We start from the raw sequence: 25,848 nt of genomic DNA on the forward strand, positions 1-25,848 counted from the left end.
CATCCGTATTATATTGGTCGATCCATATCGGCTTAGAATCAGTATCAGTTTTGACTGATACCGTAAGTATCGGCCGATATACTATAAGATACGGAGTGTTAGATACGTGGTCCTTACCCAACACTCATCCTATTTGTTGTCATAAAATGCCCTTCGTTGTCTTGTCAAAAAAGCTCCTTTAAAAAAAAAAAAGGGGCGTACTCGAAAGACTCCGCTGCACGCAATGCTGCAATGACTATCTACTCCCCAAAACTACCCTTTATTTTCTACTTTATTCACTTCGTGTCCCTCGTTCTTCGTAGACCTTCTTGCGTACTCCGCCTCAAACATTCACCTCTGCCGATCGCAGAAAAACCTCGCACCCTATAGCTAACCCTAATCGGTAAGCTCTATTTATTTCTCCGGTCTTCAATCGGACTGCTTAGCCTTGCCTCTATTGCCGTCCCTATATATCTTTCTATGTATTTGATTCCTTCAGTGACTATTGCTTCGTAGGATTCGAGAGAAGATAATTAAGGCTTTTGCGTCTTTCTCTCCAGATTTCAGAGCTGAAGTGTCTTCAAGCAAGTTGAAACGGTTGGTTTTGCTGTCTCTCTGTTCTATGTTGCTTTATTTGGGATTAGTTAGTACAGTACCTTAAACGTTGTTTCTGTAAAATGGAAGGGATTGCTTTGCCTTCAATCTTGAACGAACACCCACAATATCTTAATACATTCAGATGGAAACTCTAGTTTTTGAACAAATATGATTTTAATGGATTATAGACTTGCTTCCTACCACAATCTAGCTTTAGGGTTTCTAAATACGATTTTAAGATTTTGGATAAGGAAGACAGCGTACAGGCTTTTAATGGTCGATAAATTGTTGAATTGTCTTATTTGTGACATGTAGTGCACTTCATTACAATCCTGTGAATTTCTTTACTGTTAAAAAACTGAAGGGAAAGAATGCTGGCTCGGAGAAAAGGATGGGGGCTGTGAGAATTTCTGTTTTTATTTTTGCCATGTTTCTGTTAAACCCTGCTGCGGAGGATCTGATTTCTGTGGTCCAACAGTCAGGAATACCCCCTTCCTTCTCCCACATTACCTCCCCGCCCTCAAAGGGAAAAAATTCCTGAGACTTGATAGGTTTCCATGTGGTAGGATGATGCTTTTGCGGGTGATTGTGTATACCTTTTTGATCAGAAACAGTTTTTCTATGGGCTTGCTTAACATTGGCAGTGGTCATTCTGTTAAATTTGTTATGCTTGTTAGATGAAGAAATTTTACTACTTTGTCAGACAATCCTTTAATCTGTTTAGTGGGTGATGCAAAGAAAAAGGATATCCCCTTGCAAATTATAACAGAAATGAAAACTATAGAAAAAGATGCAATTTCTGGAAATTCAGAGTCTGTGAACAAGGGAGAAAACTCAAGAATCTAATCAAATTAAAGAAAACATTTGCCAAATCTTGAATGAGTGTTCCCAGGGCCTCAGAAAGATTGTGGTTAATAACGAGAGATTCCTTTCTTGATCTGCTAGGTGCAACTGGTGGGTTTTTGGTGGAGGGCCAGTAGGGAAGAAGGAAATCAGAGTTGCAGGGAAGAAAGGGGGGGGGGGGGGAAGAGTGCACACGCACAGCCACAGGCTATTCAAACCATAACTCAACTATTTCAGGCTATTCAATCTATCTCCAACAATGGGGAATTGCATCATATATATAGAGAAATAAAAGACTCCTAAAAATAAAGACTAACTCTCTAACTAGGAAACTAATTCAAATAAGTAATCTAAGAAGAATTGGGAAACCAAATATCCTACAAAGCTAACAGAATAAAATAAAGAAAAAAGACATTATTTTCCTCAAATAACATAGATTCTTAAAATCCTACTAGATCCAAAAACTCAAGCTCCTAATCGACCCAGTTTCAGATAAACCCAAATACTAAAACAAAAATATCCTACTAGTATACTATACTCAAAACTTAATTGGACCTGGTTCGTCTTCAAATGGAGTACCCAACGGCTTTGGGCCGGTCCAAGGAGTTGCTCCTGCATCAGTTTTGGTTCCGTGTTAGCAAACCAAAACCATAAGGATTGGTTGTGTGTGAACAATAAACAGTCATCTCTGCCATTTAGCATCACAACATTCTGAATTGTGTTGTAATCACTTCAGGGCCATCAAATAAGAAAAATTAAATTTTTTGAGAAAGGTAAATGCAGGCATAAAATCGTAAAATAAGGGGTATTATTTCACTATGCTTATGCTCCTTAGCACAGTCTTCATTAGAATTCTCGAGTCTCCCTTGGATTCAGTTGATTTTTTTTTTTTTTTTTCGTCTTTATCCCAACCTGCTCCCAAAGATGCTTCAGTTTCTTCTCAGCCCCCTGGGCTTGTGTATGTTTGGCATCCACTGTTCGTAAGTTCATTCTATAAATCTCATTGTGGATGTCATCTTGTAATCCATTTCGGCCTCTGATGACCTTAGCTTGCTCTTCTTGTAATTGAAAACTCCTAGTGATTCTCTCCAACTGAATAACCCAATTTGTAAAGGCTTCACCATTAAATTCAGGAATTTCAAGCTTGGTGCCATAATCATGATCCCTATTAGAAATATAAGGTACAATAGATGTGGTAGCAGGTGCCACCATGGTTTAAAGTATCGACCGATACGATATGATACGGACCGATACGTATCGGTATCAGTTGATACCGATACGATACATACCAATACGTCTCTGTTTTTTTTAAAAAAATGAACTATCTCGAAGTGTATCGAAATGTATCGACCGATACGGGCCGATATGATACGACCGATACATATTGATACCATCAATACGTCCAGTAAAGGGTTCAGTGGGTGGTTTAATACGTATCGATACGTATCAGCTGATACGTATCGATACATATCGATACATCACCGATATGTACCGATACATACCGATACGCACCGATACGTACCGATACGTACCGATACTACCGATACATTCCATAGAAACGCCATTTTCACTCACAGACTCGATACAATTCCTAATCTAACGAAAAAATGAAGGAAAACTCTCAACCAAGAGTCTAAAATCTTGCATTTAATCGTGGTTTTTTACACTTTTAAACTAAAAAACGAATCAAGGAGTGCTACAACATCATCCTTTTGCATCATCCAATACTCTTCAGGGCTATAGACGATTACAACATGTGAGAAACTTCATCTTTTATAACAATTTCAATTTAATGCACTTGTTTGGTTATACATTATTCACTATTTTAGGTTTTATGCATGACACTTATTATATATTGCTTATTTATATTGTTTTTTGTTCCAAAAGTGTATTTCCATGTGTATCTTGACCATTTCTATGTGTATTTGTATTGTTCGATACGTATCTCCGAAACGATACGATACAATATGATACGTCTCTTAAAATCATCCGACCGATACGATACCCGATACCGATACTTTAAACCTTGGGTGCCACTGTACCCAACTATGGCTGTGTTGGTGGTGGCGGTGGAGGCAGTGGTGGCGTTGGTGGAACAATAGCAGGAAGAGGATTTGGTGAAGTAGTTTCTTCAAAAAGAAACTTCTTTTCCTCTTTTCCATCCAAGCTTTTGGACCATTAAAATGGGAATCTATGGATGCTTACTTCGTATTCACCCTTCCTAGAAGGCTATCCATCTTTCTTCACAAAGATTCCACAGTCTTCTTGGTTACCTCATAGTCAACCTCCCAAATTGTTTAATATTCAAGCTGGAAAAAAACTGAGAAATTACGAAAGAAACTGATGATCAGGATTGAGAAGCTGATCAATAAAGATAGTATTGAGAGTAAGATAAGAAGATATGAAGATGACACCAATATTCAGCAAGCAACTTCTTAGTTTTCAAATTGGTATGCTATAAAAAAAAAGGAATAAGAAGAAGCAGTATGATGCAGGTACACTACCTTGGATCGAACCAAACCAGTTGGGTATCCAGATGGAGTTGAACTGGGTCCATGTTGAGTCTTGGGTCTAGTTGGATTTTAGGAAGTTTATTTATTTGGGAAAGTATCATGTAAACTTTTAATTTGGGTAGGATACGTAGGAGATAGATAGCAAAATATTTCAGTTTCAGTTTTAGAGTCTAACTAGGAGTCATTGAGTCTTTGGTTTTTGTCCTTGTTTTTCCCCATTAAATACTTGCATTGTAACCAACGTGAGAACAGATTGAACAGAATGGAATAGTAAAGTGTTTATGAGTGCCTAAGTGGCCAAAAGTGCTTGTGTGATCTTCTTCCCTTCTCCCTTCTTCTTGTGCGTTCCTCTCTCCCCTGCAAATCTGATTTCTTCTCAGATATTCCCTTCCCCCCACCGGCCCTCCACTACAGTAGCTGGAAGAAGATATTTAGAAGAATGAGAAGAAGAAGAAGATTGAGGAATAATGGCACCTGTTCGTAGGAGTGATCAGAAGTAGGAGGAGAAGATATCAGAATCGATCGGTAGAGAAGATAGCTTTCATAAGCCACACTCAAGCACAATATCTCAAGAGCACCTTTTCTTTAAGAATTCAAATTCAATTACTCAATTCATGTATGATAGATGGGGGTTATTACATATTTATAGCCTTTGTAATTTCCTAACTCAGTTCTTTTTTGGACTTCTAATCACTCTCTTAGTCTGAATAAGTAAAATAAACTCAAAAAGGACTATTTTAACTATTAAGAATCCTAATCTAACTCAAACTCTTCTAACTGGTAGACTAAGACACTCAACCACTAATCTTGTACTCAAACTTAACAGGGCCAACCTATATTACATAACTACCCAAACCTTATTTTCAGCCCATTGCACTGCCGTCAGCCCCTTGTAGACCTCTCAAGCTTGAGCCTAGGCTTCCATATTGGATCATATAGATCCATTATTCCAATGCATTGCTTTAATTCTCCCTCTCTTAAAAGCGCTAACTACGTCATGTTAGGCTCGATCCCTAGATATCCTTGTAATTGTCTCGAACTGAGGTGGCACATATCTTGGAGGAGATGGAGGTCGAAAGCATAAGGCAACATGAAGTATGTTCGACCTCCTTACGCTATGATTGTGTTACGAGCTGTCATTGAGAAGACCAGCTTTCCTTTGCCATGGTCACCCTAAGAGTATCACAATTGGCTTATGGGATAAGTAGGAGAGTTACTTGATAGTGAAGTAACCTAATTGTAATTGCACTTGAACAATAGTGTTGGCCTTTTCTGTAGTTGTTGGTCCAAAACCCTTCACATAAATGAATCTTCTTACAAAGCTTCTCTGTGGAAGGTTGAGTTCATGTACCAAATCTGAAGAGATGTGGTTACCTTCTACTTCAGTTGCAACAATTGTATGAACTGTAGTTGATTCCTCACCATGAAGCAAAATTCCCTTTTGTTTGAAGTGTTGAGTCTTTTCCACCAGACGATTAGAGAAAACAGTGAGACTAGTTTAGTGTGCTTCAACTTCATCACTACCATCACAAACGGGCAGTTCGAGATCAGGTGGAAGACCGTCACAATGCTCTGGAATCTCCCCTGACCTTCTTCCTTGTCTTCAGTTTGTTGTCCTATGACATCTACAAAATGATGTTTATGTCACCTGTTTGTACCCTTTGTCTGTCAGATTTTTCAAGTCCACGCGTTGAAGATAATTTATGGAACTCAAGGGTGTGGGCAATTAGGCATCCACGTCTCTGTTTCTTTGATGCAGATTAACCAACTTGTGGAAGAGTACCCTCTCATTGTTGGCTGGTACAAACTTCTCAGACATGAGTTGCTTCATCAGTCGTGGGTCCTAGTCTTCTGATGAACCTCTTGTATAAGTTATAACAGATCATCCTACCATGAACACGCATAGCCAGTGAGCTTGGTGAGTACCAGTTCCACTTTCTTATCATCAGGAAAGGACTTATAAGCAAATATTCATTCTACCATACTCATCCAATCGAGGAGGGCCTTTGGTCCCTTCACTCAAGAATCTCTAATTTGATGCCGTAGTCGTTGTTTGAGAACAATCGAGTAATTTCTTGAGTGATGATTGGCTCTGGTTTTTGTCTCATTGGCATGTCTGTAAACTGATGAATACTTGTTATCCAGGTGGTGTAGATGGTCCTGCATAATGCCACTTTTCTAAACTTCAACACAGTAGTTAGAAATTGGTTGAATGTTTCCAGTTGTGAAGTAGCTTCTGCTGTAAGTTTAACAACATCACCTTGTGTCTGTAGAATGGTAAAGGTATTCTTCTGTTGTTAAGCATTAGTTTTTTTTAGCCTCTTGTATCTCCTATAACAGCTTATGGAGTTCAGTGTTGCTTATGTGAGATGGTCCTCTCATGGTTAGAAGAAGAAATAGGAGAGCAATGGAAACAGTGGCTCTGATACCAATTGATCTGATTCAGACTTCTGGAAAGAATTCTACTAAACTATGCTAACAGTCCAGGATCTAAACAAATGGATAAGAACAATAAGTGGACAGAATAGAGGAATGATAGGAGAAATTAGATCTATCAAACCATTGCCAGATTAGCTTAAAATTCTGGTCGGTTATGCAGTTTTATCAGGCCTATCAACTACTGAAAGAATCTTGAATATCAGATAAGATTTAATAGACAATTCCCGACTTGCTTATTATTCAAGCTAGAAACAAAGACTGAGAAATTATTGCAGGCATTGATGATCAGGATTGAGAAGCTGATCTATAAAGATATTACTGAGATGAAGATAAGAAGGTAAGAAGATCTGAAGATGAAACCCAGGTTGTAACTTAGTTTTCAAATCAGAATGCTTGGAAAATAAGAAGCAGTAGGTAGAAGAAGATATCCAGGAAGAATAAGAAAAAGAAGATTGAGGAATTATGGCACCTGTTCATAGGAGTGATCAGAACTAGGAGGAGAATATATCAGAATCAGCCAGCAGCGAGATAGCTTTCATAAGCCACACTCAAGCACAGTATCTCATGGGCACCTTTTCTGTTTAAAAAAAAAAATCAAATTCTAATACTCAATTCAAGTCTGATTGATTGGGGGGGGGGTTTATTACATTTTATGCCTTTGGAATTTCCTAAATTCATATTTGGAGTCCTAATCACTTTCACAATTTGTATTAATAAAACAAACACAAAATAGGAATATCCTGATTAATAAGTATCCGAATCTAAAATTAATAAAACAAACACAAAATAGGAATATCCTGATTAATAAGTATCCGAATCTAACTTAAACCCTTCTAATTATTAAGTTAAGACACTCAACTACAGTGATCTCATACTCAAACCTAAATCCCGGTTTTGAGGCCCATTACAATTATACCAAGAAAATAAAGGCCTAATCTATAAGGCTATAACATAACTGCCAAAACTCAAAGCTTATTTTAACCCATTGAGCTGCCGCAGCCCCTGGTGGACCTCCCATGTTTGTGCCTAGGCTTCCATATTGGATCATATCGAGCCATCCACTCCAATGCAACTGCATCAGGACGACTCTTAAGAAATTTCTATAACTTGTGGAATTCCAAGTTTTGATGAGAAAGAGGATGTTGACTCTGATTGGTACAAGCATCTGTAATTCCATAACTCTGACCTAGGCGCTCTCTCTGTCTTGCCAGTTCAGAAACGGTTCTTACAGCATTCTATGCACCACTAGGGTTTGGAGACACTCTACGAGGTCTGGACTTTTAGCATTGAAGATGGGAATGGAGATTGCTTTGTGTGAGCTTCCCCAATATATTAGTGGTTTAAGATTTATCGTTATTTCCCAGTTCCATTCTACCATGGAACCTCATGGAGGTTTTCCCATTTAATAATGCACATCAGATTCATAGTCTCAGGCTTGAACTGTTCGTTCACTTGGAGGCCTAGATCAGCCAATACAGCTGCACACCAATGGGCAAGGGAAGGGGTTTATAGGTTCAGTTGGTTCAAGGGGATTTGATCCCTTTGCAGGATTAGATTGATGTAATTCTGGTTTCAGGTTCCTTGGAATGTTGAATTGGGTATTGTAATGGTTCTGTTTTGATCGTTATATTTTCTATTTATCATCCATTAAATTTTCTATTTCAATCAAAAAGAAAAAAAAGAAAAAAGAGAAGGGATCCATGAAATGGATCTTGTTCTATACAAATTTGCATTCTTGTCCATAATCTTATAGAGTTTTCTATTTCAACTACTTTTTCTTTTATTTGTTGTTTCTGTTTGTACTCAATAAAATTCTCTGTAATTTTTCTGATATTGGCCAAGCTCCTTTAGTGTTCAAAGTTCAAACCTTAATCATTTTATTGGCTTCACATCTTTGTTTGTGTCCTTGGTGGTAGATGTTAAACTCTACTGTTTTCTAACTGTCTGATTCGAAATGCATAATTGTTATTGTTCTATGTGCAATGCAGGTGATAGCTTACTTGTCCAGGTAAACCCCAAGTTATTTCCTCTAGTAACAGGGAGCTTTCTTCAAAATACTTTTGATTGGACACTACCATTAAATTTTCAGCCATGGTGCTCGAGGTTAGCAATGGAACTACTTTCATTTTCATATAATTTCTTTTGGTTTGCCTTCTGTATGTTTCTTCCTAGGGATTAGGGGGGTTAACTTCATTTTTTGTCTTATTTTTTTGATCAATAGGCTACCATGATCTGTATCGATAATTCTGAATGGATGAGAAATGGTGATTATTCACCTGCAAGGTTTCAAGCACAAGCTGATGCCGTGAATCTGATATGTGGAGCAAAAACACAGGCAACGACCCATCTGTGACTCATGTAGTTCTTACTAGTATTTAATATTTATTTCTTTGACTTCATCATATTTGGTTTGGATGTTGAGGAGTATTTGTTCAGTTTGATTTGGTTGACATCATTTGTTGCCCATCTTTTTTGCTTTGATTATTAACAGCTTATTTATTATGCAAACTAAATATTGATTTGGTTGGTCTTCAGTCCAATCCGGAGAATACTGTGGGAGTGTTAACCATGGCAGGAAAAGGGGTACGTGTTTTGGTCACTCCTACGAGCGATCTGGGAAAGATCTTGGCTTGCATGCATGGTGAGTTTTTATTTTGATTTCCATGCGAGGAGGAATGTTTTCGAAAGCTTCTTTGTTGTAGTTTGAACTGCTGTTGTCCTCTAAAGATTTTATTGAATTACTGAGAAATGTCAAGTTCCATGTCCAAGTTGTATGTTATTAGAGTTAGAGTTCAAGGCTTCTAGACACATATTTGATATTGATATCCTTGGCCTCCTGGGTATCATAGGTAATCAAGTATTTTACTGCATGTATTTGTATGTGAGGGGGGCTCCTAGATGTCTGCCACAGAGACTCATTTATTGTTGGAATAGTGTCGTTGGTTATTTAGAGTGAAGATTGATTTCAAGATGCCATAGCATTTTCTCTCTTTTATTCCTGATTGATATACTATCAGTAATCTGTCAAAGACCAGGTGTAGGACTGTTATTTATGTCCCTGGTTCACCTTCCCACTTTTCCCCCATCAGTGAGGGTGGTGATCTAAGATGTGATATCTTGATCCATATTTGGAAGTTGTTTATTCCTTGGCCAATAGAAGGTTATCGAGACAAGGCTTAGCATGAGTCATTCCCATGATGTGGCTTTGGTGGGTAATTGTCCTCTTAGTTCAGGTTAAAAAGGAACAGCATAATTCTTGTTCGTATACGGTTCATTTTATGCCAAATGGTCCTATCTTTAATTTCTGGATGGTTCAATTGAGTTCTTAACTTTGCTTGTTTTAGACTATGTTGAATCCTTTCAATGTGTATGTTGGAGATACAAATCCCATGTGTTAGTTACTTTGGTCTTTATCATTGGTGTTTTAGATAGAAATGGATGCAGTCTGATGAACAAATCACGAGCATTGTAATTCTGGGTTTGGTTTTTTATTTTGTGATGGTTTGATTTTTGTAATGGGCCTTCATCAGCCTGGGTTTGGGGTTTATTTACTTGTCAGTATGTTTTGGGTAACATAGGTCATATCTTCTATGGGTCTTTAGCTTTAGAAGTTTTTATTTTGTGAAGGTAGTTTTGAGGTTTAGTAAGTACTAACTACTAAGTAGACATTGATTAGTATTTATAAGAGTCTGTAAATATGGTTGTGATCAAATTTCTCTATTTTTTTGGTAGAAAGATCAAATTTCTCAGGGTAATGGAATATGTTTAATGGTTTCTTATGGTAGAGAAAGAGTTTCTAAAAGGTTGATGGGCAAAACCCCATGTTCGTGGTGAACAGAGGATCTCATCTGTTTAGTTCTTTTTCTTCTTGTTATTGCTGTTACATTTGAACTTCAGCAGTTTTCATCAATCAAACAAGTTTGGACAGCTAAATTCCTCATCGAATGGTCTGCAACTCGGGTTCTTTTTTGGGTAGAACATATAATCTCGCAAGATTTTGTGATCTGAGTTTTAGTTTCAATCAGTTGAGGTTTCTTGAAGCAATTAAAGGGTTTGGAACTGGGATTTACAATCCAGAAACTGATCTAGTCTCAGTTGATCCTGAGTTCCTGTGCAGCTGATGTTAATTGGGTGTCTACTACAAGCCCTATGAATCTGTACAGATTTGATCCTTCCATATTTTAAACTTTGATTCTTCTGCCAAAAATGGCTTAAATGGTGTTGGAATCATAGGATTGGTGATTTGTGGGTGAAATTAAAATTCAAGCTATTCTATTGTTAAGGATTACAGATGTCGATGTTCAGTTAACAACAACAACAACAAACTCAGCCTTATCCCAACTTAATGGGGTCGGCTACATGGATCCAATCAAACAAAGTAGGTAAAAACTGAGAAGTGACATAGAAGAATGGGAAATGAGATGAGACGTGAAAACTAAAAAACAAAATGACAAATGAACAACGGAAAAATAAAAGATAAGTGAAAGAGGAAAGAGGCGCAGCCCAACAAGTCAGGAATCTCAGCTACATAGGGTCTGCTACATGGATCCTTGCCCTCCAATAGGCTTCATCCGAGGTCATACATGGCACGAGACCTAGACTTTGCATATCCTTTCTTACAACTTCTCCTATGGTCATTTTAGGCCTGCCCCTCGCTCTTTTAGCTACTTCAATCGGAATCATATCACTCCTCCTTACTGGGGCATCCCTAGGCCTCCGTTGAACATGAACAAACCACCTCAGACGACTCTCTCGGAGCTTGTCATTGATCGGAGCGACTCCCAAGTCAGCTCTGATATGATCATTTCTTACTTTATCCTTCCTTATTTTTCCACACATCCACCTTAACATCCTCATCTCTGCCACATAGAGCTTCTCAATATGACACTTCTTAGCTGCCCAACATTCTGCCTCATACATCATAGCTGGTCGAACAACCGTCCTATAGAACTTTCCTTTAAGCTTTAAGGGAATACGTCGATCACACAGCACTCCGGACACACCTCTCCACTTCAACCATCCCACTTTAATTCTCTGCGGGACATCATCTTCTATGTCGCCTTCTTTATCTATGATTGACCCCAAATATCTAAAATAGTCACTTTGCGGTATCTCTCTGTCCTCAATCCACACCATGTTAGTAGAATGTAGTCCTAGATAGGTAGGAGACCTACTAGGAGCCAAAGAACCAGGATCTGTTAAGCTGCTGGTCTGATGGGGGGCAGAATTGAGGTTTTAGGTCACTTTTAGGGTTAGGGTTAGGATAATGGGAATGAGTCTTATATGGTGAAGCTAGGCAGGTGTAGGATAGTCTAATGAGCTAGGTTTTATGGGTTTTGGATGGGTAGAAATAGGTTAGATGGATTTGGGCAGCAACTAGGGTTAGGGTTTTGAATGGTAGAAGATGTTGGAATCTAGGGTTTATAATAACAGGAACACGGGTGGTTGAATGGGCTTAATATTTAGGTTGAGTGTGGGTAGGGCGGAGGGGAATATATTCTGAAAAATACAGCTAAATCAGATGGTTAAATCTGGAGTTATGGAGGTCTCCTACTAGAGATAGGAGAGAGGGGTAAAAGTGTAATTTCAAACAGTCGACTGGGTGGATGATAATGAAATTTGGATTGAGTCTCTCTTAGGGTTTGAGGAAGATTTGATCAAAATTTTAGCAGGTTCTAACAGTTAGATTTGGCTGGGCAGAATTCCCGCGAAAATCACCTTGCATGTAATCTTATAGAAGGGAAAAAGAATAGTTGCAGGTTTTAGGTTATGGGAAAATTAAAAACACAAGGGGGAAAACTAGGGTTTTAATGGATCTAGGGTTTTAATGGTGGATGGCGATGGGGATCGATGGGCTGGGTTTAGAGGATTAGGAGAAGAAGGGGAATGACTGATAATAGTAACCACTTACTTGGAGTTGCAGGTCTTCAATGGCAGCAGCTTGAAGACAAGTAGCAGGTCCTCCCGATCTACAAGATTCAAGGAGTCAACTGGAGATCCACCAGTCCCTTCACCTTGATATGACTCTCAAGGCAACACTCAATAGAGCAAGGCAGCAGCAATGGCAGCAAGCAAAAGTTTTTTCATTAATCAAATTCTTTTTTAATACTTTGGCCCCTTACAACCTTATATAAAAGACTCAAAATTAGACTCCTACACTAAAAAGGAAATGCCTAACCCAATCCCTAACCTATTAGGTAACTTGAAGTGTTTTGGAAACTGAAATAGACTCAAATAGAGTCCTAATCCAACGCAACTAAACAATTAAAAGACAAACTACTAAAATCACTTAAATTGAACCACTGGTTCAAATAAGCTTTGGACTGGTTCAATTTAAAACGTTAAAAACATGAAAATAAAACTGAATATAGGACTAAAACATTTAATCCCGTACGCAACTTAATTACCCATATTCTAGGCCCCATAAAAGTGGTCTATTACATAGAAAATCCGTGGGATCAAAGGCCCAACATGTATATAACTCAGCCCTAGACTTATTCCTAATAAAATAAGCCCATTTTGGTGATGAATCTACATCACAGTATCCATTATAGTGTGACTAAAGTTACACGTCAAATACTTAGTCTTCATTCTACTAATCTTAAGACCTCTTGTTTTCTAGGGTTGATCTCCATAGGTCTAACTTAGTGTTAATCCTTGCTTTTGTCTCATCGACCAAAACGATATCATCGGTGAAGATCATACACCACGGGACCTTGTCTTGAATGCTCTTGGTTAGGTCGTCCATGGTAAGCGCAAAAAGATAAGGGCTTAAGGCTGAACTCTGATGTAGCCCAATCGTAATTGGGAATTCCTCGCCTTGCCTTCCCACAGATCTCACACTAGTCACCACATCCTCATACATATCTTTTATTATATCCACATATTTACTCAAAACCCCTCTCTTCACTAGAACTTGTCGGATTAAATCTCGAGGGGGTACTCGGTCATAGGCTTTTCTAGTTCAATAAAGACCATATGGAAATCCTTCTTGCTATCTCTATGTCTTTCCATGAGCCTCCTCAGTAAGTAGATAGCTTCAGTCGTGGATCTACTTGGCATAAAGCCAAATTGGTTCACCGATATATGGGTCTCTCTTCCCAAATGAGCTTCAATAACCTTCTCCCAAAGTTTCATAGTGTGACTCATAAGCTTAATGCTTCTATAGTTGTTGCAGCTTTAGAAATCACTTTTATTCTTGTAGATCGGAACTACAATGCTTCTCCTCCATTCATCTGGCATCTTCCTTGTGTTCAAATCTTGTTAAACAGATTACTTGGTGCTAAATTTTTTGGTAGGTCCTTCACATTTATGCAAATCATTACACCATCCCATATTTGCTGGAAATAGCACCGGAGATCAGCCAAACAGAATGAGTGGGTGGTGTTAATTGTTTTATCAAATTAACACTCCTGTAAATCACCTTCACCGGCATCCTTCCGAGCTCTATCTGCAGCCAGGCTACCTCTCTCTCTCTCTCTCTCTAATGCTAATCCTAGAACTGAAGCCAGAGGGGTTAACCCTCTTACCCGCCTAAGGTCAGTGGACATTTTTCAATTTTCACAGATTTTACGAATAGAAACCCTTATTGTCATATTTGCCATTCTCTCTCTCTCTCTCTCTCTCATTGTTTCTCTATAATCAATAAAATCAGGGATTCTGGAGTTCTCTCTCTCTCTCTCTCTCTGTTTGTTTCTTTGCTAAACAGGAAACGAAGGTTAACTGGTAATCCCCCTCATTGTTTCTCTGCAACCAAGAAATCAAGGGGGTGGATAGTGGATTTAAAATGCTGACTGAATGTTGGGTTTGCTTGGTGATGTAAATAAGTCACTTGGGGCTTGTTTTAGTGGAAATAAGCTTTGGGTTGGGTTATATATGTGTTGGGCTTTTGATCCCATGGGTTTATTGTAACTGGCCAATTTAATGGGCCTAAAATATGGGTAGAAAATAGGAAAACGGGATTTACTTCCTTAGTTTAGTTAGAGTCTTATTTTGAGTTTGTTTTCTTTATTATTTCACTTTTTTAGTCAATTTAGTTACCTTATTAGTCAAGGATAGGGTTTTTTTTTGGGGTAAAAGTCAAGGATAGGGTTAGGCCTTTCCTTTTTAGTGTCCAAGTCTATTTTTGAGTTTTCTAAGGGAGGCCAGCATGGTACATGAATTTGATTAATAAAATATTGGCTTTAGCCGTTGTTAAAAATCCTGAGATAGATTGGGTGAGATGCCCAGAGTGAGCTGAGATAGCCATCCCTTCCCCAACCCTTTCCATTGATCTCCAATCAAGCTCCATTCAAGTTTCAATTCTGCCATAGCCGATCTCTTGAAGAAACATATTCAGTTGCTGGAAATTCTATGCAAGGTTCAAGATATTTTCAAACTACAAGTAAGTATGAAATTGAAATTCTGCAATTATTTTTTCTTCTCTTCTAGAAGGTCACATGCAAGGTGATTTTCGTGAGAATTCTGCCCAGCCAAATCTAACCATTAGAACCTGCTGAAATTTTGATCGAATCTTCCTCAAACCCTAAGAGAGACTTGATTCAAGTTTCATAACCATCCACCCAGCCGATTGTCTGAAATTATCCTTTTACCCCTCAATCCTATTTGTAGTAGGATTCCTCAATAACTTCAGATTTAGTCATCTGATTTAACTATACCTTTCAGCCTCTCTTCTCTCCCATATAATCCACACTCTCCTGACGTAACCCTAACATCTAACCCTCAGTCCATCAAACCCTAACCCTAATTTCACAATTTCACATAATTTGACCTAGGGGTTTTGGCTTGTTAAAAGTGCCTCCGCCATGCCTACCAGCACAATGGTGATAGCTTGAATCTTCTAACACTGACTGCTGGAGTCAAGTCCTTACTATGTGTCTCTACCTATTTTCTCTCACACCTGCAACAAATCAGTATCGCCACAATCTCCTTCTCGTCCAACTATGACCAAGTATCTCCATGTTGGAAATGCTGCAATCTCATTCTCTCCCTGCATGTTTCTTGTTTTGTGTTTTTTTTTTTCTCTCTTTCTGTTTAACTTCCCTCAGCCCCATCTTTCACTGTCTCTTGCTGCATGAGCTTGTGATAAAAAGAAGGGCGTACCCAGTGCACGAGGCTCCCACCACTGCGGGGTCTGAGGAGGGTCATAATGTATGCTGCCTTACCTCTGCTTTCGCAGAGAGGCTGTTTCCAGACTCGAACCAGTGACCAACAATGGACCAACCTTACTGTTGCACCAAGGCCCACCCTCTCTTCTAATTTCTTTTTTTTTTTTTCCTCTTCTCTCTTCATATATTAATAACAATTTCTATTTCTGGTTATTGAGTTGGTCCAAGATAACAATGCTAAAGTTTGCCATTGATTTGCTTGATCAAGTATTAAAATCAGATTCAGTTTTCAGTTATTTTTCTCATTGATTTCTGAAATCCTACTTCAATTCAACATGAGCTTGTGATGATTTTCATCAAGCTGCAACATTTCCTTTGCCTACTCCTCCTCAAGGCAGCCAGTTGAGAATTCCATTGGGAAATCCCACCTTAAAAACCCAGTTGAGAAATCTTCAAGGAAATCCCATCAGAGGGAGAGAGAGAGAGTCCTCCCAAGAAAAATTTGGGCAAACATGAGCTTCTACTGTACAGTTTTTCCTTTTTTCTTGGGAGATTATTTTGAAGAGCTGTATGTTGATTTCAATAGGGTTTTAAGTATTTATGTCATCCTAAAACCGTAAGCTAATTGGGTCAGGTTAGAAAGAGATGGCAAGTTTCTCCATACCCTGATATCGTTTAAGGTGAGAATTGAGTTTCTAGTTGCAGAAGACCATTTATCATTTTGTTTTATATTGAGATCATCAATCTTTCTTTTATATTTATATTGAAATCACTGCCATTCGTGCTAGTTCTTGCTCTTATAGTATAACTCCCACTTTCAGTACAAGTATAACCATAAATGTAACTGTCACTGTAATTGTTGCTGCCACTTGAAATTGAGCTATAACTATTAATACTGATTTCAGAACGAAGATAATTTTCGATGCAACTACTAATGTGATTTTTCCAACTATATTTAGTATCACAGATGTAACGATCGTAGTATTGATTGTTACTGTCAGAGTGTCAGTACGGTCAGCTTATTTCATTAATAATTTGGGACACCTATTTTGGTAATGTGTTTCCTGTGAACATATTTTGGTTATTACTTTCTTCTTTCCCATAGTGAACTGCTCTTGTGAGAAGATGATCTTTAGCAGCTTAATTAGGGTTTTCTTAAACCTATTTTGTGTAAATACTCCTATATAAAGCAGGTTGTCCCAGTTATTGAGGTGAAGTGCAAATTTTTATTGCTATTCTTTAGTCGGTCAAGAATAGTGTCAATCTTGGTTTTGGCCTGTTTGACTTTGAAATTAAATTTAATTCCTATTTTGAATGGCTTGGTTGATGGGAACATAGTACAAGATCTCGGTGAGATCTCGTAAAAATTTTGGTTTTGTGAAGTCTCTAGACGAGATGGTGGGGGATACAGGATTTGTGCAATATCTTGGTCGAGATCTCAGGTTATATCTCGATCTAGGTTCGATTTGATTTTATAAAATGGCATTGTCTCGGCGAGATTTCGACCTCAACTTGAAATCTCCCCTCTCTCGCTATGCTGCGAAGGAAAAACATCTCCAAGTGAGGGTTTTGGTGCTTTTTTTTTGGCAAATCTCACATCAACTGAAGATTGAAGCTTGGAGAGTCAAGATTGAAGCTTCAAAATCAAGAGAGGGAACTGCATTGCTTCTCAAGAACATCAAGTTTCAACATTGTATAATCTATGTATGTTCCTTTCCAAGTTTCTAACAATTATTAACAAACCGTCAAACCATCACCATGTATGATTATGAATATAATGCCTAATGCGTGGAAATGGTTTATGGTTTGATTTTTTTATTTCCTAGTGCTTAATTAAGTTGTTTTACACCTCTACTTTAATTATGTGTGTTCTAAATATTGTGTGGAATAGCCCTAGGGTAGAGCTCACCTATGTCGTAGACTACCAACCTAGGGTCCGAAGTCAAAGTACCATTTTGGGTTTGCATTTGTAAAAACTAATGTTTCCATTGTGTTTAGAAGGTCTAGAATAGGGTGGGTGTCAAGTTTCAGGACCTGTCTTGGCCATATGGCCACCGAAACTCACCATTGAGTCAAGACAGGAAAAAATACACCAACTCGCTGAGATCTCGCCAGAAGTCGGTTTCGTGGCCTGGCGAAACCAGGGGCAAAGCTGAGACCTAAAACCTTGGATGGAAAGAGGTTTTATATTCTAGGACACATGTATGTGGAATCAACTGAGACAATGGATTCTGTTTTTTAAGTAGTGGGATATGGTTATGTGGTTTGTTGCTGCACTTGGTATGGTAATAAATTTGTGATTTTCGGACAAGACAGGTATATTTGGGTTGAAAATAGTGTTTTGTTGGATCATCCGGTTTCAGAGTCAATGATTTAATTAAAAGTTCTGGCTGGTTCTAGCATGACTTGGCAAGTCATCTCTGTGTGCGGCATTCTTACAACAAATCCTTCTGCACCCTGAAAAGTCTGTGGTATGATAGCTGCTGCATCGATTGGATTCTTTAGATCCCAGATTGATCATTGTTACACCTATAGTAATGTTTTTGTTGTTGTGGATGGACCTTTGTTTTTTATTTATTCAATCCGAGATTGTGAGACTTGCAGTCTTTCTGCCACTCATTTTTCCTCCATTTAGCGCTCAAAGTACGAATCCACAGGTATTTAGATCCAATGGTTGAAAAAATGGGGAAGACCTGCTAAATAAAAAAATAAAGGAAAGCCATGATTTGAAACCTAGGATTGGACTAGTAAATAAATTCGAAGTACATACATACTATTGTAACTTAAGTAACTAATCTAAATTTTATGTTCTTCCTATGGACCCCACATCTGGGCCCATTACAATTGAAACAGGTAAACAACTCAGTCAAATACTATATGATGCAGCCCACAACTTTTTTAGGATTATTAAAGCCTCTTTTGCCCATGAGCCCCTCCAAATCAGGTTGGTTTCTCCAATCTACGGCATCATGGATGCACTAGGATTTGTCCCGAGTTTACCTGTTGGGTGCCGTACAGTTGAGCCTTTTTTATTGCTGTTATTCTTCTTGCAGACCAGTTTTGGCATCAGCAAACTTGAGTCTTCAAATTACCATAATTCACTTTCAGTCTTTCTGAAATTGATTCTGAAGGCTTCTAAGTTCTAACCACTGTGAAAATGGCCTCATTTTTTATTTGTTGTTTGACAAAAGAGATTCATCAAGATGCTAAATAGGACGTCCAATGCATGTTTTTGAGTCTGGCTATATAGCCTCTGAAACTGTAGCTGGAGTTCTGTGGTTGTGAGACATTAGAAAATTGAAGCCCTATTAATCTTTCTGAATCTCATGCTTGGTGTTCTTTTTTTGTTGATTTTGTTGATTAATAGTGAATCATGTACTGAAACTGGTTTTATGAAACTGATATCTCGGTTACCAGTTCTAGTTGGGCTAGGTTTAATCAATGTAAATTTATCTGTTTGGGTGGAAACTTAAAGGGTTGTGTTTGTAAAAGTGTAATTGAGCCTATTACTTTCTCCATGTAAACTTTTTGAGATCACCCGGCATCATACGTCTGGACCACTCTCTAAGAAAGGGTTGAAGTTCCTTTATTGAGTTAGTGCTGTTTTTTCCCTAGTCAATGTCTTGGAATATTGTGTTAGCCTTTCGACCTTAATGGCCCATTATCTGCACAGTTTGATTGCCTCCACCTATGTTCTTCACCATCTGTTCTAATTATGCATTAGTATGACGCATGTAAGGCCTACAGAGTGAGATTGTAGTAAGAATTAGTAGGGTGATAGCTTTGTTACCTCTAGTTATCGTTGTTTGTACAATGTCTCTTCCCTCAAAGGCAAACCAGTCAATGAGTCTTTACTGTTATTTTGGGTCTGAATTGGAAACTAGGGTGTCATGAGCATTTGATAGTGATTGAGATATGGAGATAGGTCCCTTATTGACATGCTTCACGGTGTTTTCCTCTCGCCATAGAGTTAGGCCTTTGGGTATCAGTCTCTGAAAATTAATGGCTGGTATTTAGGCCTTTAGGATTCAGTCTCTGAAACCAAATAGCCAGAATTTCTGATCCTTATTTTGGCTCATATATTGTTTCCCAGTCCTACTGAATATTTCCATTATAGAAGATTGTGTGGAATTTTTAATTGAATTTATATGCTCCTGACAAATTGTTGGTGAGGTTTTTTATTGCCTGTGGTGATCACAGAAGGCACCCATTGGGGTTGGAGTTGCAATTTGTTGCAGCAGTCTGATGTGATTAGATCTATATTCTTTTATAGCAGCTTTTAAATTAATTTTTATAGTCTAGGAGACACTAGAATTCAAAGTTAGTTTGAGTTGCAATGTCAGTTTGTAATTATATATGATGTATAGATAGTGCCCGTGTACCTGGGTTTTTCAGTATTTTTTATTTTTTTTGAATGTTTAGAATTTATTAGGGGCTTGAGGTTGACGACCATCACCCATCTATGTAATATGTATTCACCTTCAACACTTTGGAGGCAAGAAGTGATTTTCTCTTTCTATTGGTGTGTCTGTCTGTGGATTCATAGATATGATTTCCTTCCGGCTCAATGCATTTACTTATCTCTCTTTTTCTTCCTTCTACTTTATATTTTACTTATGTTTCCAGCAGCCATAGACTACCCCACAACCAGTCTGAAATCTCTCCTCCCCCCTCTTTTTTTTTTTTTTTTCCTGAAATCCACTCTGGCCCACTTCTTCAAAATCAACGACTCTCTTCTAGGCCTGCAAGTCTGCTACTGAATCAAAACTGTGGGAGACATGCTATTTCACTGGAGTATTCGTGTGTTCACTAAATCTACCCAAATGAACATATTAAAACCTCTAAGTTCCAATGCCTGAATAGGTCCTAAGCACCTGTGAGCAAGGTTTAAAGTATCGGTATCGGATATTGTATCGGAAGGGTGGTTTTAGGAGACGTATCGTATCGTATAGTATCATATTGTATCGTATCGTATTGTATCATATCGGAGAGATGCTAGATACACTTTTGATTATACATAAAAGATACAGTTTCTTACACGTACTAATACCAATTTTTTTAGGTATCATATCAGAGAGATGCAAGATACACTTTTGATTATACATAAAAGATGCAGTTTCTTACACGTACTAATACCAATTTTTTTAGGTATCCTATCGGTACCTTAAAAATAAGATACGTATCTCTTAGTCTCAGCGGATACGGAAGGATACTTTAAACCATGCCTGTGAGCTTTGTCCTGAAACACCCTCCCATTCTTTCTTTCTTTGCTGATACCTTGAATGAATTTCTTGAGGGAACTTCCACAAGACCCCTTGTACCAAGATGAAATTCCATGCCATTTAATGAAATAATCTTTGCTCTATTAAGATAACCCTTTCTAAAAAAAAAAATGCAAAATAATAACTTCATGTAGTCCTATATGGCACAATAAATGAAAGGCATAGTTCTAAATTTCAATTTTGGTGTCCATTTTGACCATGGTCAAAACTGAAATTGTTAGGGAAATTGATGCAGAATTATCACCAAACTGGGCTTCTTTTATTAGGAATAAGTCTAGGGTTGGGATATATATATGTTGGACCTTTGATCCCAAGGGTTTTCTATGTAATAGGCCACTTTAATGAGCCTAAACTAGGGTTATATAGGTTTCCTACGGGATTTGCTCAATACTTAGTTTATTTTTATGTTTTTTAATTGAACCGGTTCAAATTGGTTTCATCCAATTGGTTCAATTTAAGTGATCATGTGACTTGGTTTAGTGGTCATGTGATGTAAGTTGGGCTGGATTAGGACTTTGCAAGGCCAGCCATGTTTTGAGTCTATTTCCTTTAGTATTCTAGTTTCCTAGTCAGTTTAAGTTACCTAAGAGGTTAGGGATAGGGTTAGGCCTTTCCTTTTTAGTGTCTAAGTCTATTTTTGAGTCTTCTATATAAGTTTGTAAAGGAGGCTAGCATTGAATACGAATTTTGATTAATAAAAACTGAGCTTTATGCTTGCTGCCTTTGTTGCTGCTGTTGCTCCTTGTGAGTGTGTATCTCAAGGTGGAAAGGGATCGGTGGACTCCGGTTGACTCCTTACGCCGTGACGGCTGGGAGGATCTCTCACTGAAGGTGGTTCCATCCTTCTTTGTTCAAGCTTCTGCCGGTGGATTCCTGCTGTAAGTTTGAATTTTTAAATTCTGTTTTCATTCCTTTTCCTTCCCCCAATCGATCCCCCTTTATTTTTATTTGATTTTCCCCAAAAACCCTATTCTGACATTGTCTCTGTGAAACCCTAGAACCTGTCCAGCCTTCATCCTACATCTGTTTTTCACCAAAATCAGATCACAGCCTCCCCATACCAATCCCTCCACTCGACCAGACCTGCAGTCCATTCTGATCAGTCCAAACCCTAGTTTTCAGCCTAGATTCTAAACCCTAAAACACAAATCCTAACCCTAAAAATTCTGGAAATTGAATTTTGTTTCAAAACTTGTTAAAATCTGTTTTAATAGCTTCCCTTAAGCCTGCCTATTAAAATCAGATATACATTACCCCATTCGCCCATACCTAACCCTAGAATTTAATCTAAAAACCCTAATTCTGCCCAATCAAACCAGCAACCTTTTTTTAGATCCTATTGCTTGGCCTCTAGTGGGATTTTTCTCCTATCTAGAGCTACATTAGAAATGGTCGAAATGGCACAGAAATTTGGTCAATTTCATCTGAAAGAGAGTAGTGGCCATTTTGATTTTTCCTTGATACTTCAGGGTGTGCCTATTTAAGTGTGATTACATGTTTGAATTAATATAATAATATATTGAAAAAAAAATGAAAAGTGGTAGTTTGGCGTCGGACTCTAGGTTGCTAGTTTCTAGCATAGCATCCTGTACTAGTTCTCTTATATAATCTAGCATAAAAGTTGAACCAAGCTGGAAAGATTTAGAGAGATATCTCTGATGCAATCTGAAAATCCAGATTAAGGATCTCAGATGCAAGCGGGCCCAATAATCAAATCTGCGATAAAGGAAGCAACTGCATTGCTAAGGGAAGAAATCAGATTGATGGAAGGGGAGTGAAGAGATGAGATCGATCTTCTTGGGAGGAAGAAGAGCAAAGAGAACAGAAGAAATCAGGTTTGGGATACCAATCCCGTAAGCACTACTCAACAACACCAAAACTCGTAGAAAAAACTCATATTCTTTACACGAGTCATCTCTAATTGATGGGGGATTTATTATATATATATAGACCTTTTAAAATTCCTATTTTGACTCATAAATGTCTCCTAATCACTCTAGTACATTCAATAAAGTAAATAAACTCAAAACAGAATTCTATCTAGCTATTAAGTATCCTAATCTAACTCAAACACTCAATTTAACTACAAATCCCGTGTACTAACATTATCCCCATTTTATCGGCGTATAAATTAGGCCTATTACATCAATAAATCCAAAAAATAAGAAGTTCAAGATTCATAGAATCCAACCATGGGCCAGAATAAAGGTTTTTGAGGTCTGATTGACCCAATTGGACAATCTTAACTGCATCAGTCTCTTTCTTATAGTTTCTACCTAAATATTTCTTGGCAATATTGTTTTGGGAGCTGAGATGAGTTTGGAGAGGTTTGAATCTTCAATGATTTGTAAGAGTTTTTGAAGAAATTTAAAGCATTCTAGCAGTTTTGACACAATTTCCAAATTTCTATTCATTTCTCCAATTTCAAATTATTTCTATTCGAAATTTGGTATTTTATATGAAATAATGTGACAATTTGATTATTCTGACAAAAAATTTGACATTTCAATCATTTCGTTTCGTTGATTTCAACAAAATATTGTATTCTTTGTATATCACATGCCGTTTCATTTTGAGGCCCATAGAAACCGAAATATTTTCCCGAAATTTTGACATTTCAGTTGATATTACGAACCATGGTTCGAAAGGTGAGGTGCTATCTCTTACATGTTGACTATATTACTTGCTACTAATGGTATGTTTATTTCTATGTGTAGGCTTAGAAATAGGAGGTGAGATGAACTTGGCTGCTGGGATCCAGGTAGCTCAGCTGGCTCTTAAGCATCGCCAAAACAAAAAGCAGCAACAAAGAATTATTGTTTTTGCTGGAAGGTGGATGTTTTTGTCCCTCAATATGTTTTGTGCATTCATCACCAGTTAGATTATTAATTTGTTGTCATCTGTCAATGCTTGCAGTCCAGTCAAACATGACAAGAAATTATTGGAAGCAATAGGAAGGAAATTAAAAAAGAATAGCGTGTCTCTTGATATTGTTGATTTTGGTGAAGAAGATGATGGGAAGCCAGAGAAGCTCGAAGCTCTCCTTTCTGCTGTAAATAACAATGATAGCAGCCACATTGTTCATGTTCCTCCCGGTCCCAATGCTCTTTCTGATGTGCTTATAAGGTGAGTGGCGATAATTTCTCAGTTTTTTTTTTTTGATATTTTTGTTATTTAGGTCATTCCATGCACATTTCAAATGATGGAGTTCCCTCTTTTTATTGGGGGTGGATCGCAGCACACCTATATTTACTGGAGATGGGGAAGGAGGAAGTGGTTTTGCAGCCGCTGCAGCAGCAGCAGCTGCAGCAGGTGGTGTGTCTGGATTTGACTTTGGTGTGGATCCCAACTTGGATCCTGAATTAGCTCTTGCCCTAAGGGTTTCAATGGAAGAGGAGAGGGCAAGGCAAGAAGCTGCTGCAAAGAGGGCAGCAGAGGAAGCTACAAGACAAGAAAAAGGAGAACAGCCATCAAATTCACAGGATACAGCTATGACTGACCGTGGTACCATTATGGCTCCTGAAGCAGAAAGCAAAAGAAATGATCTAATGGTTAGTCATATTGCATTATTTTTTTTACAATTACTGTCTTCTTTATGGTTGACTTGACTGCAATGGACTAGTGTTGTTTTGGTTGTCAAGAGTCCTTTGGTTTATCTGTTGAGGCGGTCTATGACTAGAGTTTTGTTATAGTTTACCTTTTGATTTTGTTTAATCTAAGATAAGTCCAGCATCTAGTATTTTCTATTTATTTAAGTTTTCCAAGATTTGTGGGAACTTAATATGAATTTCACATAGATTTGAATGATTGGAACGTAGTAATTACCATAGTAAAAATAGGAGAAAATGGTGTGGTTTTCGGGGGCATACCTTAAATTGAGTTTTTGTTATTTAGGTTCCGTTGTAGATAAAGGAGGAGAGATTGGGGAAGATGTTGCTCATAGAATTAAAGCAGGGTGGTTGAAATGGTTGCTTATAGAATTAAAGTGGGTGAGTGAAATAAGTGTTGACAAAGATGTTGAGGTGGATGAGTGGAAAAACCACAGGGGATAAAAAAGAAATGAACACGTTAGAGGTGATTTTGGACTGGTCCTGATAGATGGCAAGTTGAACGGGTTGTCATTGGAGGTGGTTAGGCATGTACAAGGGCCATTGAATGCACGTCCCAGGAATAACAGTTTGCACATTAGAGGGGGTAAAAGATCAAGGGTAGGCCAGGATTGAATGGCGACACAGGATTCATGTGGCTGATCCCATAGTTGGGAAAAGGCTGAGTTGAGTATACTTAATTTCGGCTATCATATGAGAGAGCAGGTGGTGACTAGCTATTAGATGCACCAATTTTGTCGTCAGGATATGCTCTCATGAAGTCCTCAAAGGTAAGGTGGGGGGGTGTTTGGGAACCTTCTGTGGACCTCCATCCATGAATCTCATGGTATTGCCTTATTGGTGGTAGAGTGGACTAGTAATCCTTCGTTAGGTTTAGGATGCTCAGAATTTTCAGAAGTAGGTGATTGAGGTGACTTAAACCTTTGTTCCATAAGAGTCAAATGATCTGACAACTGCCGGAACTTCTATGTGATTTGATTGTGTGATTGTTGGAAGTTAATAGAGTCGGGTTCTCTTGAGCTAGGTTCAGCCATAGATCTGATACCAATTTGGTAGCTAGCTAATAACCCAAGGGCTAGGGATTAGAAACCAACACATGATCTAGACCACAGGTCAAGTTTAACTCAAATAAGAGAATTTTAGTAACCTGGTCAAGGAATTTCAGATGTGGTCCAAAGTCTGATCAAGTTGTCTCGGAGATGGATAAGTGTTTCAGCAAAATTAGGTGGCAATTCAAAGGTCAGATCTGGAGAATTTAGAAGGTTACTAAAATAATAAGTTGCTAAAATAGGGAATTCAGATTTAGTAATTTCAGTATATAACAATTAAGAAATGAAACATTAAGTACTGCCAAAATAGAAAGTTCCAGCAAGTACAACTTAGATTTAGTAACCTACAGAACTAAGGATGGAATTAGTAACAAGGCGGATCTGAAAATAGTAAATAGAGGTACTTGCAACAGATGAGGAATTTCAGCAGT

The 25,848-nt window shown here is 38.0% G+C and overlaps 1 protein-coding gene across 2 annotated transcripts in view; it reads left to right on the forward strand.

Annotated features, from left to right (window-relative positions):
* The first annotated feature begins 315 nt into the window (after positions 1-315).
* Positions 316-25,848, forward strand: part of LOC122661928 (26S proteasome non-ATPase regulatory subunit 4 homolog) — a 51,794-nt gene continuing 26,261 nt past the window's right edge. The window contains exons 1-7 of one of the 2 annotated variants that reach the window (XM_043857446.1): positions 316-383; positions 8,441-8,474; positions 8,593-8,706; positions 8,907-9,012; positions 23,478-23,592; positions 23,677-23,886; positions 23,999-24,311. In XM_043857446.1, coding sequence (XP_043713381.1) covers positions 8,463-8,474; positions 8,593-8,706; positions 8,907-9,012; positions 23,478-23,592; positions 23,677-23,886; positions 23,999-24,311 — 870 coding nt within the window. In that variant the 5' untranslated portion in view covers positions 316-383; positions 8,441-8,462. Of the gene's footprint in view, positions 384-8,359; positions 8,475-8,592; positions 8,707-8,906; positions 9,013-23,477; positions 23,593-23,676; positions 23,887-23,998; positions 24,312-25,848 lie in introns of both variants that reach the window. The other variant, XM_043857445.1, reaches the window with a different exon arrangement.

This window comes from Telopea speciosissima, chromosome 5, assembly GCF_018873765.1.
Source record: "Telopea speciosissima isolate NSW1024214 ecotype Mountain lineage chromosome 5, Tspe_v1, whole genome shotgun sequence".
Taxonomy (NCBI): domain Eukaryota; kingdom Viridiplantae; phylum Streptophyta; class Magnoliopsida; order Proteales; family Proteaceae; genus Telopea; species Telopea speciosissima.